This window comes from Equus asinus, chromosome 9 (genome assembly GCF_041296235.1).
Source record: "Equus asinus isolate D_3611 breed Donkey chromosome 9, EquAss-T2T_v2, whole genome shotgun sequence".
Lineage (NCBI taxonomy): Eukaryota > Metazoa > Chordata > Mammalia > Perissodactyla > Equidae > Equus > Equus asinus.
Genome location: NC_091798.1, coordinates 5,136,181 through 5,160,253, shown reverse-complemented (window position 1 = coordinate 5,160,253; position 24,073 = coordinate 5,136,181). Strand labels below are relative to the sequence as shown.

Genomic DNA, 24,073 nt, shown 5'->3' with positions numbered 1-24,073 from the left:
GGGGAAAGGTATGGCTGGAGCTGGTGTTGCCTCCCGTTCGGAGACTCGGCGGAGTGACAGCAGCCTGCACCGGCGCCCACGGGCACTCCCCCTCTCGTGACCTTTCTCTAGACTGCCGGGTAAAGGGTGCTGGGAATGGGCAGGTGCTCTTGCTCTGTAAAATAGGGACAGTGGGCCATTTTCAGGAATAAAAGAGCCAACGTATGTAGGTGCTGGGCACTCAGCGGGGCTGGCCTCCAGCACCAGGCGCATACGGGCAGGTGGCAGGCGGAAGCGCAGAGTGGTGCGGCCTGCCGCCCCTAAAGGTCCAGCGCCGCCTCTGCCTTCACTGCAGGGAGTTTACACCTTCCTTCTGTCCTAATTGCAGGCTTTCCTCAGCCCTCTGTGGAACCGGGAAGGGTACAAACAGTAAAGGGATTCGTCCAGCGCAGGCACTGGGGCAGCGCCCTTGTCACTTCCCTGCTTGGGCCTGGGCAGCATTCCTCAGTCCTGGTTCCCAGCATTGGCTGCAAGGACCCCTGGAGGCCCACTCTTGGGGTGGGTTCAGACTGGGAGGCGTTAGGGGTTTGTTTTCCTCTCCCAGCCCAGGCCCACACCTGGGGCAGCATGCCAGAAGCTGGGCGTTGGCCTCTGCAGAGGTACTTAGCCAGCAGCAGGTGAGGCAGGGCCGGGGAGGGAGGCCTGTTTTCCTGAAGGCCGGATTCTAATGCTGACACAGCGGGAGTGTGCTCGCTAATGAACTTGAACTGAGATGGGCCTTGGCAGAGCCTTCTGCAGGACACTGTCTCGCTTTGTAAGAAGTTCCTGTGTTTTCACAGGCATCTTCTATTTGTGGCCAGAGATAATGCTTTTTCATCTGGGCTGTGATACAAAGGGTATAACATTTTTTCTAAATGTGTATTTAAGTTTAAAAGTGGGTTGATTTAACGAAAATTATTAAAGCAGTAAAAATTAAAGAGATGATCTGTCAGTGACTAAAGTTTGGGCAGCTCACCTGAGTCCCCTCGGCCTCCACACTCTGGCTTTGGGGAGGTGGAGCAGGGGTGAGGGAAGCCCAGGAGGGGGTTGGAATTCTGCTCTGATGCCTGGAGAGTGCAGGGCCTCTGTCAGAAATGGGAGTGCCCATGGCCAGGGTCCGGAGAAGAGTGGGGACTGACTTTGGGAAGTGTGAGATCTGGAGGATGGAGAGTGGGACAGGGCCTAGGTGACTGGCTGGAGGGGCCACACCCTGAAACTGATGGCTGGGGTTGGGCAGCCATAGGGGTCCAGGCAGTCTCTCCAGAGTCCCCCAGCCAGTCTGCCTGTCCGGGCTCCTCCCCACTGCCAGGCAGAATCCCAGGAGGGGTGTTCTGTGCTATGAAAGGGGCACACACCCACCACTTGTCTGAGAATGGGTCAGCACCAGGCCTGACTATCCTGCCAGGGCTGTCACCGGTGAGAAGAGACACCCTGAAGGAAAGCCAGGGTGCTACCAGCAGGAGGGGGCTGGAAGTGGGGTGCTCACGGAAAGGGAGCGGAAGCTTCCCCAGTCACCCAGGGTCTGTAGAAATGACATCCTTGCTTCATTAGTTCCTGTGTGCAGTCATTCATTCTTCCTGCCCACTGCTGCCGAGGGCCCCCCTCGGCCTGGGCCCTGCTGTCCCAGCGCTGAGAGGCCTTTAGCCCAACCCTTCCTGTGGCCTCCGTACTCCCAACTTTTCCCTTTGAGACAGGGCTAGTGTTCCCCTGTTCTCCGTGCCTCTGCGGTAAGGAATTCCTCGGGGCCCGCCTGCAACTCAGACTCCTCCCGGGCACTTCCAGGCAGGTGAGCTCTGCCTGTCACCCTGCGGCCCAGGGTGGGGCACCCCCTCACCTGAGGCTTCAGTTTCTTGTGCCTGGGGACAGTAACTCCATTCCCCACCCAGGAGAGAGGATGGAGCCAAATGGGCACAGAAAAGTCCTGCTTTCTCTTCAGACCCCAGGCTGTGGGCCCTTCCTCCTTTGTTCTTCTTGCTTCCCACGGAATGAAAATGCCCTTTTGTGTTGGGGTTACATGCCAGCCCTCAGCTCAGTTTGCCTTCCTGGAGATTGTCTGGGACAGCTCTTGGAGGTGGCCGGTCCTTCCATCCTTCTTCACAGGGCTTCTTAACCTGTGGCTCAGGGATCCAGAATTGGGCAAGTCCAGCTGAGGTGAGAAAAAAAAAATCTGTCTTTATTTTCACCAGCCTCTAACCAAAATTTGGTATTTCCTTTAATTATGAATGGAGGCAGCAAAGTTCAGCCGAATGAGCAGTGTTACCACACAAAAATGGAGTTCGAGGGGGCCAGCTTGGTGGCATAGCAGTTAAGTTCAGGCACTCTGCTTTGGCAGCCCAGGGTTCCCCTGTTCGTATCCGGGGCATGGACCTACGCACTACTCATCAAGCCATGTTGTGGCAGGCATCCCACATATAAAGTAGAGGAAGATGGGCACAGATGTTAGCTCAAGGCCAGTCTTTTTTTTTTTTTTTGAGGAAGATTAGCCCTGAGCTAACATCTGCCGCCAGTCCTCCTCTTTTTGCTGAGGAAGACTGGCCCTGAGCTAACAGCCGTGCCCATCTTCCTTTACTTTATATGTGGGACGCCTACCACGGCATGGCTTACCACACAGTGCCATCTCCACAGCCAGGATCCGAGCCGGTGAACCCAAAGCCGGTGAACCCAAAGAGCCGGTGGGCCACCAAAGCACAACGTGTGCACTTAACCGCTGCGCCACCAGGCTGGCCCCAGGGCCAGTCTTCCTCAGCAAAAAGAGGAGGATTGGCAGCAGATGTTAGCTCAGGGCTAATCTTTCTCAAAAAAAAAAAAAAAAAATGGAGGAAGATGGGTACAGATGTTAGCTCAGGGCCAATCGTCCTCAAAATAAAAAAAAGGGGGAGTTTCCTATGTGGTGCACATAAACAAGCCAATTAATTACAGCTTCAGCTTTTGGGAGAAGAGTTCAGCTATATTCTGTGAGGTCGATCTGCAAGGATACTGGGTGTGTGCCTTCAGATCTATCTCCTTGATTCAGATCTGTCTCCTTGATTCATGATTTGGGGCCAAATTTAAGAGGTTAGGAGAACAGGCTGGCACGCAGAAATGCTGGCAGGACAGGTATTTTTGTTTTTGTTTTTGTTTGAGGAAGACTGGTCCTGAGCAAACATCTGAGTCCATCTTCCTCTACTTTATGCGTGGGACACTGCCTCAGCATGGCTTGACGAGCGATGCCATGTCCGCACCTGGGATCCGAATCAGCCACCCAGGCTGCTGAAGCAGAACGTGTGCACTTAACCGCCTCGCCACCGGGCAGCCCCCAGGATAGGTTTTGACTGGTGGGCTTCAAGCACTATGGTGAGGTTCTAAGCATTTCTGATGAGCTTCTAAACTTTTACCACAGGACTCTAAGCATGTTTGATGAGGTGGGGAAGGAATTTGAACACCGGATCTTCCTGCATGACGGACTCTTCACTTCTGCTAAGAGTCGACCTTTTTTTTTTTTTAAAGATTGGCACCTCAGCTAACATCTGTTGCCAATCTTTTTTTTCTTTGTGCTTTTTCTCCCCAAACCCCCCCAGTACATAGTTGTATATTTTTTTATAGTTGTGGGCCCCTCTAGTTGTGGCATGCAGGATGCCGCCTCAGCATGGCCTGAGGAGCGGTGCCATGTCCGCACCCAGGATCCGAACCAGCAAAATGCTGGGCGCCAAAGCGGAGCGCAAACTTAACCACTCAGCCACGGGCCGGCCCTGAGATTTCTTCTGTGCATGCTCTGGCTAATAAAACTTTGCAAATTTTCTGAAAGACAGTTTCTTCATTACTCTATTGATAAGATGGGGCCAGTTGAACTGGTCCTGGAACGCCCAAGGTGACAGTAGTACATGTGACTGCCACACAGAAATCACAGAGCTTTTCATACTCACTACAGGTGTTGCAGACGCTTCAATAACCATTACACACTCACAACTATTTCATATTTCTGTTATTCATTAGTCCTGCCTCTATATCTCATAAGTTAATGAGTTAATAAAGAATTGCAGGTATTTCTATATCACAAATTTGTGTGTTTTTCTATATTGATATCTGCATTTCAATACTAGTAGTCTTTTTGTAATGTGATATACTTTATTTTATGCATTTCGAACCATGGTTCTGGGGGGTCCTTGGTCTTCACCAGAGGCTGATGGTGGCTGGCACAGTGGGCATTTGTCAGTCCTGCCCTGAGTATCCCTTGCCTCATCCCTCCACTGGCCCTTTCCTAAGATGTCTCCCTCCCTTATTCATTCAGAACACATGTTTTGAGTGTCCACCATGGGCCAGATGTGCTTGAGTCACTAGAGATACAGACACACTGTGTGCTAACATTGATCTGGTCCCTGCCCTGCCAGAGTCCTGCCTGCAGCCACCGTGCCCAGTGCTGGAAAGGTAAGTTTCATGGAACTCAGAAAGCTTATAATGGGGGAAATTACTGTGCCAAAGGACAGAGGGCCTCCCTGGGAAAGTGAAGTTAGGAGTTTGACGCAGGGGAGAGGAGGAGTTGCTTCAGCAAAGGATGGATCAGCATATGCAAATAAATATGCAAATACATTCAAGGAGCCCCCAGGCCAGCCTGGGTAGGGCTCTGTGAGAGAGGGGGCCTGGGGTAGGCAGGGGCAGGGCTGAGAACCAGTCCAGAATCCGCCACTGTGGCATAAAATTTATTTTGAGCTGAATGCATTTGAGAATAGGCTTTTTCCCCCCGGAACTATCTGCTAAAAGCACAGCCTCCAAAAGATCTCAGTTGTCCTAAATCCCTCCCCAGGAGCAACCAGGGAAAGATGGACTCAACACCTGATAACAAAACAGACATTGTCACAAAACTATCAATCACACCTCCCATCTATTCTCCTAAGGACCCATTTATCTTTCCTAAAAGTCATTTGCTTTCTCTCCCCATCTGCCCTCTCTGCTTCCTCTGTTAAATTGGCATATGAGCCCCCAAGTTCTAATCGCCTAGAATGCAAATAAAAATATTTTTTCTTGCTTTTGTCAGTTTAATTCACAAGTGTCATGTACTGAACCTAAGAGGGTAGAGGAGAAGTTTTTCTGCCCTGACATAGGCATCTAGGAGAGAGATGGTCTGGAACGGGGGACAGGGGTTGAAGATGAAAAGTAGCTGGGTTCAGGACAAACTTTAGGAGGCTGTTTATCATTGAGCTCAGGAGTGTGGACTAGAGAGACAGCCTGCTTGGGTTTGTCATATTGGTCCCACCACTGTGTGACACAGGCTCTGTGCCCTTGGGCAAGTTACTTAATCCTTTCTGTGCCCATTTCCTTGGGGTGTAAACTGGGGATAATAATGAGTCAGGATAGGTTTGATTATGCTGCTATAATAACCCCAAATTTCTGTGATTTAATAAAGGTGTGTTTCTCAAAGCTGTCTATCTATCAAGGGTCCCCTGGGGGCTCTGCTCCTGGCGGTTCATGCCCAGGCTCCAGGAATAAGCACCTGAAGGCTGCGGGCTTCCCTGGGAAAGGGAGAGAGCTCCAGAAGCTCTGGTGTGGCAAATAAGTAAACACTCTGCCTGCAAGTGATGCGTGGTTCCTCTGTTGGGTCCTTGGCCAGAACTGGTCATGGTGTCACCTCAAGGGAGCAGGGGAGTTAATATATATAAAATATTCAGAATGCTTCCTGGCATAAGGAAGCATTGAGTGCTGTTGCTGTGATTATTAGGAAGTACAATCAAGAGAAAGCTGGTGGTTTGAGGGCATGGCATGGCTACAACCGACCCTGCATTTCTGGTGCACGCGGTCATGCCCATCAATGCCGTTGGGAATCTGCCGCAGGCATGAGAGGTGAGGAGGTGGTGGTCCACTCATCTTGGATACAACTGACCAAGACCCAAATCAACTGGCTTAAGCTGTCTGAGGATCCCTCCTCAGGCCTGCCGCCCGGATGCTCACAGGCAGGCTCCTGCTTCCAGGCGGCCCCAGTGGGCCTTTCACCCTCCAGCTTGGGCTACATGCCCATCCCAGCCCCAGGAGGCTACCATGCTCTGGTTGGCCAAGCAGGTCCTGTGCCTACCGCACCCTATGCCCAATGTAGCAGAGAAATGAATCCCCAAAGGAAAGTTTCCATCCAGAAAAGGGATGTTAACTGAGCACGGCAAAAGGACTGAGGAATGCTTATGAAATCTGGAAGCCAGGGCTTTACTCCTCGCCTCACCAGAACTCCCGACGAAGGGGACCCGGCGCCTGGAGACCTGCAGCGCCTGAGGACGGAGGAGCGCATGTTCTCACAGCCCGGGGGGGCTGGGCCCTTCTCAGGAGCTGCCAGCTTCTCCCCACCTGACATGCCTTTAGCCAGGTGGCAGTGGTGGCCGTCCTGCCAACTCGGGGAGTCTATGCCGCTCTCTCCTCAGCTCAGGGCCTGCCCCACAGGAACCCCTGGGCGCCAGGCAGAGTGGGGTGCTGAGGGCGCGGCCGCCGCCCCGCGCCCCGGCCCGGCCTCCCTTCCCCGGTGACTTGCGCCCTTGCAGCCCGCGGCCCGGCCCCGAGGGTGCGGCAAGGGCCCCGGCTGTCCGGGTTACGCGGCGCGGGTTCAGGCGTGGGGGCCGGGCCGGCGGCGGGGGGGCTGCGCGGAGGCTCGGGAGCACGTGAAAGGGCTAGATCCGCACAGCCAGAGGTTTCCAGAAAGTGTCCGACGAGAGGAGCACAGGAGGGACAGGGCCCTGAGCCTGACCCGCAGCGGCCGCTCTCTCCACGTGACCCCAAAGTCCTGCCGCTGCGGAGAGCGTGGGCCCCGGCACCCGCTCAGGGCCCGGCCTCCCTGGAGAGGGCCACGCTGACCCCTCTGCCGCCCCGGCCAAGCTGGGGCCCCCACCCTTCTCCCGCGCCTCCTCTTCCCGCTCTGTCTTCAGCTCCTGCCACTGGTCCCGCCAGGCCCTGGCGCCTCCGCGGTCTCCGGCCTCCCTTTGGCCTGGGACGCCTGGACTCATCCGGGGTGATCGCGCGATCTCTTCACAGCTCCCCTCCCCGACACCTCGTGGCTCCTCCTTTCATCTTTCCAGAACCTTCTGCAGTCACGCGGGCCCTGTGCCTTGGGGGCAGTGCCGGGCCCGGGGTAGGTCTCTACTGAAGAAGGGAAAGGCCAGCGAGGGGCGGGGTCCTGGGATCTCAGTGGTGACACTCGTCCGACACCCCCCACCCCCCGCCCCGGGAGCAGATCCACTCAATGAACAGCCCGACCGGACCACTAATGACCAGCGGGTCTGAGGCGGAGAGCGAGGTGTGCTCTCCCTGGAAACCGAAGCGCTGGCCGGCGGTCTCAGTTGGGCAAAGACCCCACCCAGCCCTGGGAGCCCAAGGACACACGCAGGGGCAGAGGTGGCTGGCTGGTTTACGCCGCTTGGGGTTGGGTGGGGCGGGGTCGGGTCCAGTCTCCCCGGGGGCGGCCCCCCTGCAGGGACGAACAGCCCCCACCCCTACCCCGGCCCAAGCCCCTACCGCTACCACACCGGGCGGCACGTTCCTTGCGGACCAGGCGCGTGGGGCTGGGGTCTCAGCCGGAGAGGTCCCTAGCGCCGCCCGTCGGGCTTAGTGTTTCCGCCGATCGGGCGCCCGGCTTTCTGATAGGCAGACGAGGCCCCGCATTAGCCCTGGGTCCGCCTCACCTTCCCGCATTTGGGTAGATGACAACTGTTTCCACCGCCCCAAGCGCATGGCACGTCAACGACCCAGGCGGCAGGCACCCCTTCAATGCCCCAGGAGGGCGCAGGCGTCCCGCCCCCGCGTCTACTGAGCGCAGCCAAGCCCAGCACAGCTGCTCCAGCCCCCCAGCAGCTGTGCAGGAGGGCCCCGTGCTCCCACACCCCGACAGCTTGGCATTACCGAACTCTCCAGCCATGTCTCTTCGTGGCTTTCATTTCCCCCACCGAGGACTTGAACCCCTTTTCTTTTAGAACCCCGCCCCCACCCCCATAGTCCCTGACACCTCTTGGCTAGGCTGTGGGCTTTTGCAGGAAGGGCTAAAACCAAGCGATGTCCAGTGCCTGGGGATTTTCCCCAGGGGGTGGTCAGGGAAGGCCCCACTGAGGAGTTGCCATTTAGGGTGGGAGATTGCCTTGCTGGGCAGCAGGAAAAGGGTTTCAGGCAGAGGGAGGAGCCAGGAGAAAGTCCTCAGGTGGAATGAGTGGGCACGGTCAGGACCAAGCAGGGAGTGTGTCCCTGCGGTGTGAGAGGGCGGAAGGGAGTGGCATATGGGTCCCAGAACAGTGCTGCATGGAGGCTACCTCATCCACGACCCTGTTCCCCGTGGAGAAGCAGACGCATCTCTTGAGCCTCATACCGAGGTCAGGAGGGGCTCGATCCCTGGTGATCTTCATTCTCAAGAGTGGCCTGGGGCAGCTCAGTGGCCTTGTCTCCCGCTGCCCCAGCACCCACCTCTAGGCTTGGCTCTACACCCTAAAGAAAACAAAGGGAACTTCAGAAAACTATTGTCAAAGGATGGGGTTACTTTTGGAAGGGAGGAGGGGGGACTGAGGAAGTGGTTAGGACACACCAGATCCAATCAGATGACCTCTCAGCCACCCCTGCTGCCAGTCCCCCCAAAACTCGACTCAGGTCTTGTCACTTTCGTTGTCACAAGCGTTCCCCACTCCTTCACTTCTACTGTAGGTGCACCTCCTTCCTTCCTGACTACCCCTCACCCCCACCACCAGCTGACAAAGGCAGCCAAACGACCACCGGCACACTTAGGGGCATCACCTGGGAGGGGCAACTCAAGTCGTCCCACTCCAGCCCCATTTCAAAGATGAGGCAACTGAAGCTGCGCATTTGCTCAAAGATGGCAGGGCTGGTGGATATCGGTCTCCTTATTCAGGTGCCAAGATTCCCCCTGCTGCAGAGTGTGCACTCCCATGTTCTGGAGGGTAGGGAGGGAGGCAGTGGGCACAGGAGAGGCTGGGGGAGCTCCTGGCTGCCCAGGGAGGAAAGGACAGCAGATGTCAGAAGGAGGCCTAGGTTCACGGGGACAAGGTCTGGTTGGCTCTGGTCTCCCCGCTGCCAGCTCCCTGCCACTCTGGCCTCTGTGGGCTCTTTTGGCTCTGGGGTCCCACAGAGGCCCATGCAGCCCCTCCCCACCCCTGCCGCTTGGCTGGCTGGTAAGATGTCATTGAGATTGGTAGCATGGGGCCGGGGAATCCCCCCTGTAAGAACAGTGGTCATGGGACACTGACTCACTGCCGGCCAGACCACCTGACCACGCCGCCGCAGGCAGAAAGGGCCCTGCTAGGGGGTTCCCCGGCCCTCGGCCTTGTTTACCTTTCCCGGCCTGGGGGGAGGGCAGGAGCACGGCAGGGTGAGGGCCGGCTCAGCAGCGGGGCATGCTGGGAAGGCCGGACCTGGGGCTCTCCAGGGGCGGGGGTCTCACGGGCTGCTTGCCAGGGCCCCATTTCCTGCCCCACCTTTCTCCCTGAGCTCTCCATCCTTCCCGGCAAACCCACCGCGGCCCCAAATGGGGCCAAACAGCGACAAAGCAAGGCGTTCTGGCCATCGGCCTCCTCTCTGCTGCTTGTTTGCACAGGGCGTGCACCTTGGGCCCTTCCTGAAACCAGAGGCTCCTCAGAGCCACAGGGCTTGCCTTGTGCCCCCCACCCACTCGAAGCAGGATGCTGAAGCTGGGGCGGGGGTAAGGGAGGGGAGGTGGGGGGCGGGGTGGGAAGCCTGCTCTAGGCCCAGCAGGGGCCAGGCTGTGAAGCTCCCAGGCTGCTGAGTCACAAGCAGGGGCAGCTGTGGCCCGCTGCATCCTCCGCCCGTCTGCTGGGCAGTGGGCAGAGAACCACTTTCCCAGGCTCACAGTGGGGATGCAGGGAGGGGCCTGAGAGGGGACCATCCTCTCTACAGGCCAGTTTGGGCAGGGGTGTGAAGCTGTGCCTGCCCTGCCGTCCTCTGGGAAGGACCAGCCACATCTGCGGAAGGCCCTGCTGTGCTCCCATGGGCATATCACCTTCATACCTGACTATCCAAATGCACCCAACCCTCTGTGGTCTCTGGGTTTCCCATCCCTTGAAGTTTTACCTGCTCGCACAAACCCCACTATGAAAGGACATGACTTTGATTCAGCAAGTCTGTACTTTCACTCACAGGACCTCACCTCAGAGACTTCATAGGCTGACATACCCTTCCCATCCACATCCTTCCGAGATCTCCAGCCCCCTTCCCCAGGCCTTGCGGACAGGTCACTTTCACACATAAAGCAGTGTCTCCCGGTTCCTAGCTGGAGGGCTGTTGCTCTGAGGCCCTTGGATATAACCTGCTGAACTGAACCCAGGCGCCCCTGGGGAGTCTCTCACGTTGCAGTGACCACGTTGTGACCACTGAGGCTCCAGGAAGCTTTAGTTGGCCGTCCAGCTGGGGTGGAGTTGGGGGGGCGGATTCTGAGCTCTTCCCCTATTCAACTGGGAGCTTCTCTGATGGTCAAGTCTGAGTTGGGGGTATGTCCCTCACCCAGTAAGGGGCTGTGACTAGGGAACCAGACTAGGCCGTCATGGAGGATGTTGGGTATGGTGGAGTGGGCTGCCACCTGGGAAGCTGGTTCCTTCGAATGGATGGGGGGCTCTTAAGAGTGGCAGGGTCAGGACAGCACCTCTGGAGCCAGTTTGTTGTGGCCGGCGGTGCCTGCTGAGGGCCTGGGAACCTCCTGGCTTCGGGCCTCTGTTGCGCCCCTCCCTCCGGAGCTGGGCATCCCCGGGCGACCCGGGTTCTGCTCTGCTGAGTCACCGTCAGATTCACGCCTGGGAGGGGTCAGGGCGGGACCCCTGCGGGTCCCTCCCCAGGTGCAGAGGCCGGAGTCCAGACATCTGTCAGATCGCTCGGCCGGCCTCTTGGGGTCCCCGGTGCACTAGGGACACTGAGGAGAGGGGTCCCCAAGGAGGGGGTACGGGCGGCGGCGACTGGATGGAGGGGGCGGCAGGCGCGGGGCCCCCGCAGGGCGGCTCGCGCGCCGCGGGCCTGGCAGTGGGGGCGGGGCCGGGCGCGCTAGGGCCCCGCCCCCAGGAGGCCGGGCGGGGCGGGGCCTCTCGCGCTCCCTATAAAAGCCGCGCGGCGGTTGAGGCCGCCGCCTGCTGCGCTCCTGCTTCCTGACCGGTGTGATGGCATCGCTCACCGTGAAGGCCTACCTTCTGGGCAAGGAGGACGCGGCTCGCGAGATCCGCCGCTTCAGCTTCTGCTTCAGCCCCGAGCCGGAGGCGGAAGCCGAGGCGGCGGCGGGCCCCGGGCCCTGCGAGCGGCTGCTGAGCCGGGTGGCCGCCCTGTTCCCCGCTCTGCGGCCCGGCGGCTTCCAGGCGCACTACCGCGGTGAGCGGGCGGCGCCCTCGGGGCGGCGCGGGGCCGTGACGCAGGCGGCCCGCGGGGGTGGCCGTTCCTTGCTTGTCGTCGGGCCCGGTGGTGTCTGCGGGGGTCTGTTCTGGCGGCTCACTGGATGGGCGGCGGCCGGCGTGGGCCCCAGTTCGGCCTCGGGTGCCAGCCTAGTGACCGGGAGTGGTGACCAAGGCCGGCGCCTCTGGGGCTAGGCGCTGCCTGGTTCTCCGGGCGGATCTCGGGCCCGGGGGCGGGAGGCGCCACCCCTCCCCCCGCCATGATGTCGCAGATCTTGGCGAGGGCGCGCTTGGGCGTCCTCGCCGGTTCGCGGCGGGCACAGGCTGGTCAGGCGGACACTCAGGTTACAGACGTCTTGCTTTGCCGAGTCTGGGGCTGCCGGCGCCAGGTAGGGGGTTCAGATAATGCCCCCGAGGCCGTAGGCCGGGCGGGCAGACGCGTAGGCAGGGGAGGCAGGGAGAGGAGTGACGCGGGTAAACAAGCGTGGGGTGCGGGGGCCGGGGGCGGTGCGGGCCGGCGGGGAGGAGACGGGGACGGACCACAGAACGCCCGGGCCGGGCCGAGTGCAGGCGTTATCCCGTTGGCAGCGGTCAGAGAAACACGACCACGACGTTTTTCAGAAGTGTTAGTGTAGGGCCAGAAGTCCGGGAACTAGCTCAGTGTCTTGCGGTACTGGTGTGACTAGTGGCTTCTGGGGTGGGGTTGGGAAGGTTTTTGTGGCTGGGAGGAGGCGGGCAGCCAAGGCCGGCCCCTGGGAGGGGCAGTGCTGGGACCTCCCTCAGGAGTGCTGCCCGCTGGCTAGATCCTGGCTGGTTTTGTTTTCTTTTGTAACGATTTTATTGAGCTATAATTCATATGCCATACACTCACCCATTTAGAGTGTACAATTCTAGCATATTCACAGGTTTCTGCAATCATCATTACAATTTTAGAAACTTTTCATCACTTTTTAAAGAAGTTCTGTACCCTTAGCTCTCCTCCCATCCCTGTCATCTCACTCTGCTCCCCTCAGCCCCAAGCAACCACAAATCTCCTTTTTCTCTATGGATTTCCATACTCTGGACATTTCATATAAATATATAAATGGAGTCATACAATTATAGTATTTTTTTTTAAACATTTAAAAAATTTTTTTCCTTTTTCTCCCCAAAGCCCCCTGGTACATAGTTGTATATTTTTAGTTGTGGGTTCTTCTAGCTGTGGCATGTGGGATGCCACCTCAGCGTGGCCTTGTCCATGCCAGGATCCGAACTGGCGAAACCCTGGGCCGCAGAAGCAGAGCGTGAGAACTTAACCACTCGGCCACGGGCTGGCCCCTGTATAGTCTTTCCTAACTGGCTTCTGTACTTAGGATGATGTTTTCAAGGTTCATTTATGTTGCAGCAGGTGTCAGTGCTTCGTCTCTTTTTGTGGCTGAATAAAACCCGTTTTATGGACATGCCACGTTTTGTATCCATTCATTAGTTGATGGATGTCTCGGTTGTTGCCACACTTTGACACTGCTCTGTTCTTTTTTTTCATTTTAAAAAATTTTATTATTTACTTATTTTTTTTTGAGGAAGATTAGCCTTGGCTAACATCTGTTGCCAGTCCTCTTCTTTTTGCTGAGGAAGACTGGCCCTGAGCTAATATGCGTGCCCATCTTCCTCCACTTTATGTGTGGGACGCCTACCACAGCATGGCGTGTCAAGCGGTGCCATGTCTGTACCTAGGATCCGAACTGGCGAACCCCGGGCCGCCAAGAAGCAGAATGTGCGGGCTTAACTGCTGCGCCACCGGGCCGGCCCGACACTGCCCTGTTCTTATGGTAGACGTGGCATCTGGTGGCCCCCAGACCTGGCCGGCCTGCAGATGCCCGGTGGTGCTTTACAACCATTTGAGCCAGCATATGTGAACTGGCGACTGCGTACCAACACCTAAGTTTGGCTTTGTGGGGGAGGAAGCAGGCAGGTGTGTTTGTCTACTTACTCTCCTAAGCCACAAGAGGCTCAGCCTTTTTGAGGAGCTGGGCGCCCCCAGGAGCAGGCCACAGGTGGGGATCGCCCACAGTTGAAGATGGGCCTGGACCTGGTCAGCTGTGGACTGAGGCAGCCCCTTCTGAAGGGCCAGGTGGCAGCTGCTCCCGCTGCTGCCCCTGCGCACACGGGCTGCCTCCTGAGCGCCCGGGGCCCAGGTTGGAGTGTGTCCTGCCAGGCAGTGGCAGAGTGAATGGGCAGGGCGGGGGCAGTCTGGCCTCAGCCCAGCTTCCCCCTGGCTCAGACAGGTGGGCTTCGGTTTAGAGCCCTGCAAGTGCCCCTTTGGCACTGGCCTCAGCCCTTTTCGGTGCTTGTGTCCAGCCTTGAATCCCTGAGTGCTCACATACTGTCTTGTAAACAATCCAGATGAGGATGGGGACTTGGTCGCCTTTTCCAGCGATGAGGAACTGACAATGGCGCTGTCATACGTGAAGGATGACATCTTCCGCATTTACATTAAAGGTAAGGGGCTGCTTTAGGGGGCTGCCTGAAGCCAGGTGCTCCCTGCTGAGTAAAACCAGCTTGAGATTATAGAGAAATTCCCCCAAGGAAGGGTTGAGGAACTTGGGCTGTTTAAGACGGGAACGTAATCATCGCTGGGCTTGGCCTGAGAAAGGAGTCCGGATCTACCACGGCAGGGGTTGGAGGGTCTCCGGGTTCATTCTGGATTGTGCCCAGACCAAGCGCCATGGGCTGGGGCGACTTTGGGGGCACTGTGGGGTCTATTTTAGTGAGGGGTAAGGCCACAGTGGTGCAGACACAGCTCCCTGCTGCTGCTTTTCTGTGTGGGTCTTACGTGTCCGGGTAACAGGTATGGGGACTGGGGAACCTCCTGGCAGATTCTCAGGTGGCTTTCTTGCTGTCACTTGAGCAACTGAATTCTGTATGGACTTGGTGTCTGGGCTCCTGACAGTCCCGCGGTGGTGACAAGCGGGAGACTTCATGGGGCCCCACCTCTCATCTCTCTGCCCTCCCTGCAGAGAAGAAGGAGTGCCGGCGGGACCACCGCCCCCCGTGTGCTCAGGAGGCCCCTCGCAACATGGTGCACCCCAACGTGATCTGCGATGGTTGCAATGGGCCAGTGGTAGGGACCCGCTACAAGTGCAGTGTCTGCCCTGACTATGACCTTTGTGCCAGCTGCGAGGGGAAGGGCATGCACAGGGAGCACAGCAAGCTTGCCTTCCCCAGCCCCTTCGGGCACCTCTCTGAGGTGAGCAGGGCCTCCCTGTGGGCCTGGGGCAGCTGTGTGGTGGCAGGAGCCCACTGACCTGGCACCGCCCTGCCCTTCCACTTGCTCTTCCCCAGGGCTTCTCTCACAGCCGCTGGCTCCGCAAGCTGAAACACGGGCACTTCGGGTGGCCTGGCTGGGAGATGGGCCCACCAGGAAACTGGAGCCCGCGTCCTGCTCGAGCAGGGGATGGCCGCCCCAGCCCTGCTGCGGAATCTGGTGAGGCTTTTGTCTTCTGGCTTTTGAAGGGCGAGATGGGAGGGCTGGTGGAGTTGCCTTCCCTGTGTCCTGAATTCCTCCTGTGCCTGTGCCTGGGCTGGGCACTTCACGGCCGCTCGTGGCATTTAACCCTTGTGAAACCCTGCAGGTGTGGAGCATGATTTCCATTTTACGCATGGGAAAACTGAGGCACCTAAGTGCCCACGGCCACTAATTCACTTGCACTAAACCAACCTAGACCCTGCCACCCTGCTCCCGCCTCGCCACTCTGCCCTTCTCAGGTGCCCTCCCGGAGAGGCCGGGAGGCCCTCCCAGCACCTGCGTCTCTCGCACGCTCCCTTCTCCTCTTGTGTGTTAGCAGCCAGGAAAGTCACAGCCAAACTTGTCAAATCTTCTTAAACATAGTCACAAAGTTAAAAAACTTCCACATAGCTTACACTCTAGATTTTTGGATTCTGGGTTTTATTCTGATTTTATTAATCTTATTGTGTTCTGTGATTCATCTCATTCTTTGGGACAAAGGTGGGGATATTTGTTTGATTTTAAGTCAATGACATATTTAGGATGTGGCCAGTATTTTATACTGTGTACTGGGTCCCCCATGGGCTTCCAAGCACCAGGGTCACAGACAAAGGGGGGAGCCGTTCTGGAGGAGGAAGGGCGCAGGGAGTGGCTGGAGCCGGAGGGAGAGAGGAAGGTGCTGGGAGGGTAGGCAGCCAGGATGTGGCCTGGGGGAGGCGCCTGAGGCGGGGCAGGTAGGACTGAGGCAGCCATCCAGGTCATTGAGAAGTACACTCTGAATTAAGGATACCTTTGTTTTGTTTTGTTTTGTTTAAATCAAAGCTTCTGGACCATCAGAGGATCCCAGTGTGAATTTCCTCAAGAATGTAGGGGAGAGTGTGGCCGCCGCCCTCAGCCCTCTGGGTAAGTGGCTACCCTGTCTGTCCTTCGGTGTCGGCAGGCCGTGTTGGTAAGTCGGCGTGTTGGGTGGCCCTTGGTGGCCTTCCCTGGGACGCTGTGGAGGCGTGGTACTGCTGGACCGTGAGACTGTCAGGATTTGTTGCCTCACGTGGCCCTTTGCCGAGTGTTGTACCACCGGCCACTCAAGGGTGAATGCCCTGACAGATTCGTGAGCTTTCACGTGGAGTGGAGTAGGATGAGCCAGCACTTGGTTGGGATAATCCCGCTAGGGAGGGTGACCAGGCTCAGTTGCAAGGCTGCTCAGCGTCTGCTTGTCCGTCCTCTGGGGGAGAGCAGTCCGCATGTCCCCTAATGTGAGCCTTGGGCTTCACTCAAGGGCTTGGGTGAGTAGTTAGTTGAGATGCCATTTCTCTTTTCCTCCTTTTTTTGCAACCCCAACGTTTCCGGGTACTTCCTGAGTGCTGGGCTTGTGCCGGGAGCAGGCAGTGATGGAGGAAGGTGCTGTGTGACACCAGGGTCACAGTAGGCCCCTGGGTGGGTGAACCACAGTGTGCACCCCCCACAGTGGTGTGACCTGGCCAAGCAAGCGTCCATCATCTCTGCTAGCCTGGCCAGGGCACTGCAGGGTGAGGCCCTGCGGCACTGGGAATCAGCCGGTGAAGGGGACTTCTGATTCAGTGCTACGATGGGTCCAAGCTCTCAGACGAGAAGAGAGCTCAGCTTCGTGACTGCTGTGGCAGGAACTGTCCAGTGTGTCCAAAAGTTGTCCCCAGGGGCCAGCCCAGTGGCACAGCGGTTAAGTGCACATGTTCCACTTCGGTGGCCTGGGGTTCACCGGCCCGGATCCCGGTTGTGGACATGGCACCCCTTGACAGGCCATGCTGTGGCGGGCATCCCACATATAAAGTGGAGGAAGATGGGCACGATGTTAGCTCAGGGCCAGTCTTCCTCAGCAAAAAGAGGAGGATTGGCAGCAGTTAGCTCAGGGCTAATCTTCCTCAAAAAAAAAAAAAAAGTTGTCTCCAATGTCTGAAAAAATGCTGATAGGAGGGTGCCCAAACCCCACCTACCCGCCACCCTGTGGCTTACAGGGCATGACTGCCATTGCTTCCAACCTGAGACTGTTTTTGCTCAGTGCTCACTCTGCCCCAGGACGGGATGCAGCTTGGAAGCAGCAGTGACATCTGGGCATTGCTGCTACCTGAAACAGCTGAGATCATACATGGTTTCCATTTGGAGTTAGAGGCTCCCAGTGAATGAGGAAAAAGAATTGATATTCCTTTTTTTTTTTTTGCTGAGGAAGATCATCCTTGAGCTAACATCTATGCCAGTTTTCCTCCACTTTATATGTGGGTCGATGCCACAGCATGGCTGATCAGTGGTGTAGGTCCATGCCCAGGATCCAAACCCATGAACCCGGGCCACTGAAGTGGAGTCCGCCAAATTTAACCACTATGCTACAGGGCCAGCCCCAACTGATATTCTCAGTGCTTTCCAAGGAGGATAAAACAGTGGGGCAGTGCTCAGATTATAATTGGGAGATAAGCTGTGTCTACACTGTCTGCCACTCCCTTAAGACCCAGTGAAGGTGTGAGAGAGTGAGTAGTTTTGAGAGATGGTCATCTAACTAACTGGCTGTTACTGAGGGGCCACGGGAAGTTTCTCTGTAAGAGACAGTAAACGGGCAGTGCTTCTCAGGCAGGCCTGGCTGAGCATCAGAATCACCCACAAAGGTTTTGGGTTTTTTTGGTATATATTTTGGTGTATGGAAACTTCATTAAAGTTAATTATTTTGAAGAACAGAGTCCTTTACTAAAAGACTGGGTGGGACGACCTGGGAAGTCACAAAACCAAGTGTAGGTTTAGGTGGAGAACTTTCCAACCGTGCGGAGTCCCAGGGCCCAGCTTCCTGATGCTGGTAAGTAGGTGTTGGCTCGGGCCCAGGGTCTGTGCGTTTTGAAGGCTTCCCAGGTGTCTCTGGATTGCACTTGGCCACCCTGAGACCCATCTGAGCTTGTGGAGTGTTTCAGAACGTGACCTGGATTCCCCACTCAGGATACATGGGAATAATTTTGGAAGCGCTCACAGGTCTTTTGGGATAGGATAAAGGTCTTTTCGGATCTTTCAAAGCGGATAGAGCTGCTTTCTTCCAGCCAGGGAGGGCCCTGGAGCTCTGCAAAACGAGGAGGCGGGGCAGAGCGTGCCTGTGTGTAGTTCCGTGGAGGAGAGCCATCGGAGGAGCGGGTTAGACTACTGTTGGAGTTAGGCTATTTTCCTTTCTCGTGAGGAACTGACAGGCGGGAGGACTCACGCTGCTGCCTGCCTAGGAGGGACTGTCCCCAGAGCAGTCCGTGGCAGTGAGTCAGTGACCTGAACGTAAAAACCCAACGCCTTTTTTTGGTGAGAGCTGTGAGAGCCGCTGGAACTGGCCCACCGCCGAGGCTCAGGACTGTTCCTGGCTTGAGGTTGTAGTCCCTGACGTCTAGGACTTCAAACAGCAGGACCTTTCCTTGTCACAGGCTCTTCCATAAACACCCCCCACACACAGGCTGTGGGGCATCGGGGCACAGACTATCACGGTCTTGTGAGCCCTGAAGTCTTGGGTTCATCACTGGGTTGGGGAAATCCTTGCTCTATAACCTCTGATCCGGCTACGGAAGAGTCGCATGATTGACCCATTTAACAAAGTGAGGGGCCAGCCCCAGGGCCTGGTGGTGAGGTTTGGTGTGCTCTGCTTCAGTTGCCTGGGTTTGCAGGTGCGGATCCCGGGCGTGGACCTACACCACTCATCCGCCATGCTGTGGTGGTGGCCCACATATAACGTAGAGGAAGACTGGCAGAAATGTTAGCTCAGGGTTCATCTTCCTCAGGGGAAAACAAAAGAAGTGAGACAGTCATGGGTGTTCAGTGTACTGTTCTTCCAACTTTTCTGTTTGCTTGAACCTTTCATAATGAAAAGTTGGGGGGAAATGGAAGGGGAAAAACAATTTAAATATTGCAGATGGGGGTACTGGTACGTAAGCCTGCTTTTATCTCTGTTCGATTCTCAAACAGTACAGGGATTTAAAAAAAAGTATAAAGCCACATGGACAAAGAAAAGGGAAAAAAGTCATAGAGGACAAGATAAAACGATGTTATCCAACGTTGGAAGATGGGAAATGGGTGGAGGGTGGTAACCAGCAGTGGAGGCATCAGAACCCTATGCGCCTGTGCAGGGATTCTGCTGAGAAGTGACACCAGCTGCTCAGGGACCACGAGAGGCCAGTGAACAAGGGAGAAGTTGAAGTTCTCTATTAAGGATTACATAGCGACTTCAGGGCCCCACTCAGCCTGATGACAGCCCTCGCCAGCCCTTGCAGCAGCCCTGATGTTTAATTCCTGAAGTGCTTGGCCTAGGGAAGCTTCAGCTCTGGGGACACCAGGGACAGAAGGCGGGGTGAGGCGCCAGCCTGAAATGGACATCATGAGTGAGCATGGGTCCAGCAGGAGCTCAGGGATGCCTGCTCAGGAGAGGCTGCATGTGCCAGAGAAACTTCCTGCAGCTCTGCCATCTAGGATCCAATGCCTGCCAGGCCTCAGCCACCCTGCAGATGGGATGTGGCCTGGCCCCGGGGAGAGTGCTTCCTGCAGCCTTCTCCTCGTGCTCCCTAGGACCAGACAGTCACGGGCGACAAACCGTTTGGAAAAACCTCTGCACATGGGAGAGAGGGAACTTGGGGAAGGACTTAGGGAGAGAAGGACAACATCCTCAGTGAGATACAAAAAAGTATTTGTATCCATGAAAAGAGAACGGGATACCATTGGGGCCAGCCCCATGACCTAGTGGTTAAGTTTGGCACACTCCACTTTTGCAGCCTGCGTTTGCAGGTTGCATGTGAACTTAACTGCTAACCGCTGGCCTTCGCCATCTTTAAAAAAAAAAAAGAAGGCTTAGATTTTAAGATCATCTCAAGGAAATATTCCAGAAGCAAAACAAATATAGAGGCAGGAGAGGAGAGATGAAAAAATTCAAGGATTAATTTTGGAGGCCCAAAATAGGATGACTAGGAATTCCAGAAAGAGCAGAGAAAGCTGAAGGGGGGAACTTAACAAAGACTACAAGACAATTTCTTGGCCCTGAGGACATTAACCTCTGGGTTGTAAGGAACCCCTTGGACAGTGACTGAAAATGACTCCCCAACAAAGCTCGTCGCTGTCAAGTGTCAGAACCTTTGGGATGGAGAGGCTCCCCCACTCCCCAGATTACTGGAAAGGCTTGGGGGAAGACGGCACAGCACTGGGAGCTGGAAGACAGTGCACAACTAGTGATTTCCAAAGTCAGCTAAAATGGTTTTCCAACCTAGAATTCTATACTCAGCTAAAATGATCAGGTGTGAGGGCAGAACAAAGTTGTTTCCAGGTCTTCTTCATCTTAGCTGGGCTTGAACCCCCCCTCCAGCCAACATGAATGAACAGAGAGGTCCTCAAAAGGGGACCCAGCACAGGAGGGAGACTATGGCTGTCACCAGGATGGGAGGAGAGGCGGTCGTGGTAGAGTAGCTGTGCCCCTGGCCTGGAGAGCTGCCGGTCCAGGGGGAGCCAGAGGCTGCCGCCAAAGGGACGGTCTCCAGGGACAAACCAGAACTGCAGGGTATCAGCATGCTGAACCGCTGTAGAAACCCTCTAGAGAAGCTGTTGGAGAACAGGGAGAGTTAGCCGTGAGAGAAAAGGGCGTTGCTACTGCTGCAAACCCCACACTCCGAGGAAATAACCAAGTTGCTCCTCGGCCCACAGACAACAACATTCCTGCCATGGCACTAACAGACACGGAATGCTATTTTCACTACAAGTTGAGCTTTTGAAAGGATGGGGAGGGGTAACTGGATCTTCTAGAGTAGGAAATAAACAGAATGGGAGCTGTCGGGGACCGGGGTGGGCTAGGCCGTATATTGGGGGAGGCAGGTCGTTTTCACTAGAGCCTTCTGGGCTGTTTGACTCTGAGCTGTGGGCATGTAGTCCTTTGATAAATTAAAACTCATTAAAAACACAGCGCTGGTGATTGTGCCCTCCCTCCCCATCAGTGAGCATGTGCCCGGAGCACGAGAGACTGGAGGTGGACATTTGGGGCTGTGCTTCCTGCCTCATGGCCCACAGGAAGCTGGCATGGCTGTCTGCCCTCTAAGCAGAATCCCACGTGGCAGTGGGGGTAGTTTTCACAGTGCCAGGCCCCAGCACAAAAGCACCGTGCTTCGTGTGGTCCCCAGTGCTGGGCTGGGGGATTTCTGGTCACATGTGGGATTGGCTGCCACCCTGTTCCTAGGGCCTGGCCCTGCCTGCCGTGTGGCTGCTGTCCTGCATAGTTAGGGAAAAACAAGGTCTCTTTATGGACTTTCTGGCTCCGAAGCTTATCTGGGATGTTAGCTGAGGTTAATGTTTTACTACGTTGGAGAAAGAGAAAAGTCCAGTGAGGTGGGCATGTCAGCAGAGTTTTGTAGAAACCAAGAAAATCTGGGGCCGGGAGATGGGGAGGAGCACTTCAGCCCTCGGGACCCTGCAGATCACAGATAAGCATCCATTTGCCTTCTGGCTGCTGGGTTGGCAGACTGGCCCCATCCTGTACCAGCTCTGTGACTCTGGGTTCTGTACTGGGTGCCACGGTCTGCATCCACACGCGCTCCTGGGGACTAGATTTGAAAGAGCTTTGTAAGCCCACAGTCCCCCAAGTGATGAATCTTGCCTGCAGGTTAGCCCTCTGAAGGACTTAGATTTCTGTTTCCTCCGTGGCCTCTAGGTATCGAAGTTGATATTGACGTGGAACATGGCGGAAAAAGAAGCCGCCTGACCTCCGTCTCTCCAGGCAGCTCCAGCACAGAGGAGAAGTGCAGCTCTCAGCCAAGCAGCTGCTCTTCCGACCCTAACAAACCGGATGGGGACATGGAGGGCACAGCGCAGTCTCTGGCAGAGCAAATGAACAAGATAGCCCTGGAGTCGGGGGGGCAGCCTGAGGCAAGCACCCTCCTGCCTGTCCCGGGCTGCGCCCCGGCGCGTCTCCCATCCCTCCAGCCACAGCACCCCCCCCGCCCCCCCCCCCCAGCACCTACGCAGCCAGTGAGACCCCGTTTGTCACGGAGTTAATTCTGTGGCACTTAAGTTATTCTGTGAACCTCCCGCTAGAACTCTGTAAAGAAAAATGCTTGCCTGTAGCTCCTTGCTGTCCTCCACACCCCCTTGCCCAGGCGCTGGGGCTGCCGTCGGGGCCTGTTGCACACATCCCTCGTGTGCTCATGGGTGTTCTGTTCCAGGAACAGATGGAGTCTGATAACTGTTCAGGAGGAGATGACGACTGGACTCACTTGTCTTCAAAAGAAGTGGACCCATCCACAGGTGAACTCCAGTCTCTACAGATGCCCGGATCCGAAGGGCCAGGCTCTCTGGACCCTTCCCGGGAAGGACCCACAGGGCTGAAGGAAGCTGCGTTGTACCCACATCTTCCACCAGGTAAGTGATTTCAAGCTGTTTTGTATTTCTTTTTCATTCGGAGCACCCTATTACCTGCCTTTAGCAACACAAGAAGATGGCGTGTTCTCTACTATGGGGCTCGGCTACTGACATGAGAGAAAACTGCGAGTTGGTTTTCTCTGGTGTCTATACTGAGCCCCAGTGAGCGCAGCTCATTTTAGTAATTTCTAATTAGCATCCAGACCCAGAATTGCGAAGGCAGATGTGGTGTAGAAGGTGGCACTGGCTCTGGCCTGCCGTGCGCTACTAAAAGTGGACTCAGAGTCCATCCTCACTGTTTCCGCACGAAGGCAGCTTCGAGCAGGGGCCACAGCCACGATCTCTGTAAGGAGCCAGGCAGGCAGCTGTCTGAAGCAGGGGGTGCGGAGGGTGGTGGGTGGGACCTGGCAGCCAGAGCGCACACTGATGAAAGAGGCGGCTGATGCCTGCTCTGCCTCATCACTCTCCACGGCGACGAGGGTTAAAACAATATTCAAGTGAAAACCCATCTGTGGGCCAAATTTTGCCCTTGGGTCACCAGTCTATCTCCTCTGCCTGAGAGCAGGGTGCAGCCTATGGGCCAAGAATGATTTTTTCATGTTTATAATGGTTGGAAAAAAGTTAAGACATATGAAAATTATATGAAATTCAAATTTCAGCATCCACAAATAAAGTTTCATTGGAACACAGCCGTGCTCATTTGTTCACATACTGAACCTAAGTCTGGCTGCTTTTATGCTGAGGGCAGAGTTGAGAAGCTGTGACAGACCAGGCAGCCTGCAAAGCTGCTTACAGTCTCTCATCTCTGGTCTTTTATGGAAAAACCTTGCCAGCCTCTGCCTCGGAGGGTTGCTGTGAAGAGCTGGGCCCTGCATATACTGGGCACTTGCTGGCTGGACAGGGTGCTGCTGTGTCTGGACTCCATGGGGCCCAGCAACTGTCCCTGATGGCTCTCATTACTCTCCGGCAGAAGCTGACCCCCGGCTGATCGAGTCCCTCTCCCAGATGCTGTCCATGGGGTTCTCCGATGAAGGCGGCTGGCTCACCAGGCTCCTCCAGACCAAGAATTACGACATTGGGGCTGCCCTGGACACCATCCAGTATTCAAAGCACCCCCCGCCGTTGTGACAGTTTTTCCGCACCTGCTCTGTGTCCCTTTCTTGTCTCATAGTTGTGTTGAGCTAGTGTAGAACCCTAGGGCCTCTGTGAGGGCCACTTTCTCTGTATTTTTCTTCCAGGCTCTGGGGGCGGGGATGCAAGAAGCCATTAGGGCAGGAGGACAAGCAGCAGGAGTGGGGAGTTGAATGTGCACATGTCTGAGAAACACCAGCTTCTCTCGGGTAGCCTGGCCGGGCCCCAGAGGCTTCCTCTGGCAGAGCGAGACTCCTTGCTCGAGGACACCGAGGCCACACTGCATCACATGCCTGCTCTCCCCCCAGGATTACACCAGCAGCCCAGAACATATCTTGCTCATTCGCCTTCTGCTTTTTCTTTTTTTAAATGACTAATAGTACGCTGATATGTAGGTGATTTTCTGCTAGAAACCTGATATACTCCAGGTTTAGCGTCCAGCCAACATTCTGTCGGGGCAGAGGCAGCGGTCCTGGAGCAAGTAGGGGAGGACAGCCCCGCACTGTGGCCTTCCTATGTGGGAATCAGAAAAGGTAGATAGTGGAGGCAATGGTGTTCACTGAGTCCTGTCTCTGTTTCATAACCACTAGAGTTCCCTCACTTCCAAATGTGTCAGTTGCTTTTAAAGTGAGAAAATCCTTTTGTGGCCATTCTGTTATATTTGTAAACACTCAGTAATTAAATGGTATAAGCACTTTAATCAAAGATGTTGCAACAAGAGATGATCTGT

The 24,073-nt window shown here is 55.9% G+C and overlaps 1 protein-coding gene across 2 annotated transcripts; it reads left to right on the top strand.

Moving 5' to 3' along the window:
- The first annotated feature begins 11,046 nt into the window (after nt 1-11,046).
- Nucleotides 11,047-24,063, top strand: SQSTM1 (sequestosome 1). Of its 2 annotated transcripts, none has more exons than XM_014860873.3 (8): nt 11,047-11,331; nt 13,734-13,829; nt 14,348-14,577; nt 14,673-14,814; nt 15,658-15,738; nt 21,506-21,720; nt 22,017-22,212; nt 23,183-24,063. In XM_014860873.3, the coding sequence occupies exons 1-8, from the start codon at nt 11,127-11,129 to the stop codon at nt 23,338-23,340; spliced, it is 1,323 nt and encodes a 440-aa protein (XP_014716359.2). In that variant the 5' UTR covers nt 11,047-11,126; the 3' UTR covers nt 23,341-24,063. The 2 variants fall into 2 exon arrangements, with proteins under 2 accessions (XP_014716359.2, XP_014716360.1); XM_014860874.3 differs by having other exon boundaries at nt 11,092-11,740.
- Nucleotides 24,064-24,073: the final 10 nt, after the last annotated feature.

What these genes read in the sequence shown, in the direction of transcription:
- SQSTM1 (XM_014860873.3), top strand. Translation starts at nt 11,127, where the DNA reads ATGGCATCGCTCACCGTGAAGGCCTACCTTCTGGGCAAGGAGGACGCG. An exon ending in CTTCCGCATTTACATTAAAG is followed by an intron (nt 13,830 to 14,347) that starts GTAAGGGGCTGC and finishes CCCTCCCTGCAG; the next exon opens with AGAAGAAGGAGTGCCGGCGG. An exon ending in AGTCGGGGGGGCAGCCTGAG is followed by an intron (nt 21,721 to 22,016) that starts GCAAGCACCCTC and finishes GTTCTGTTCCAG; the next exon opens with GAACAGATGGAGTCTGATAA.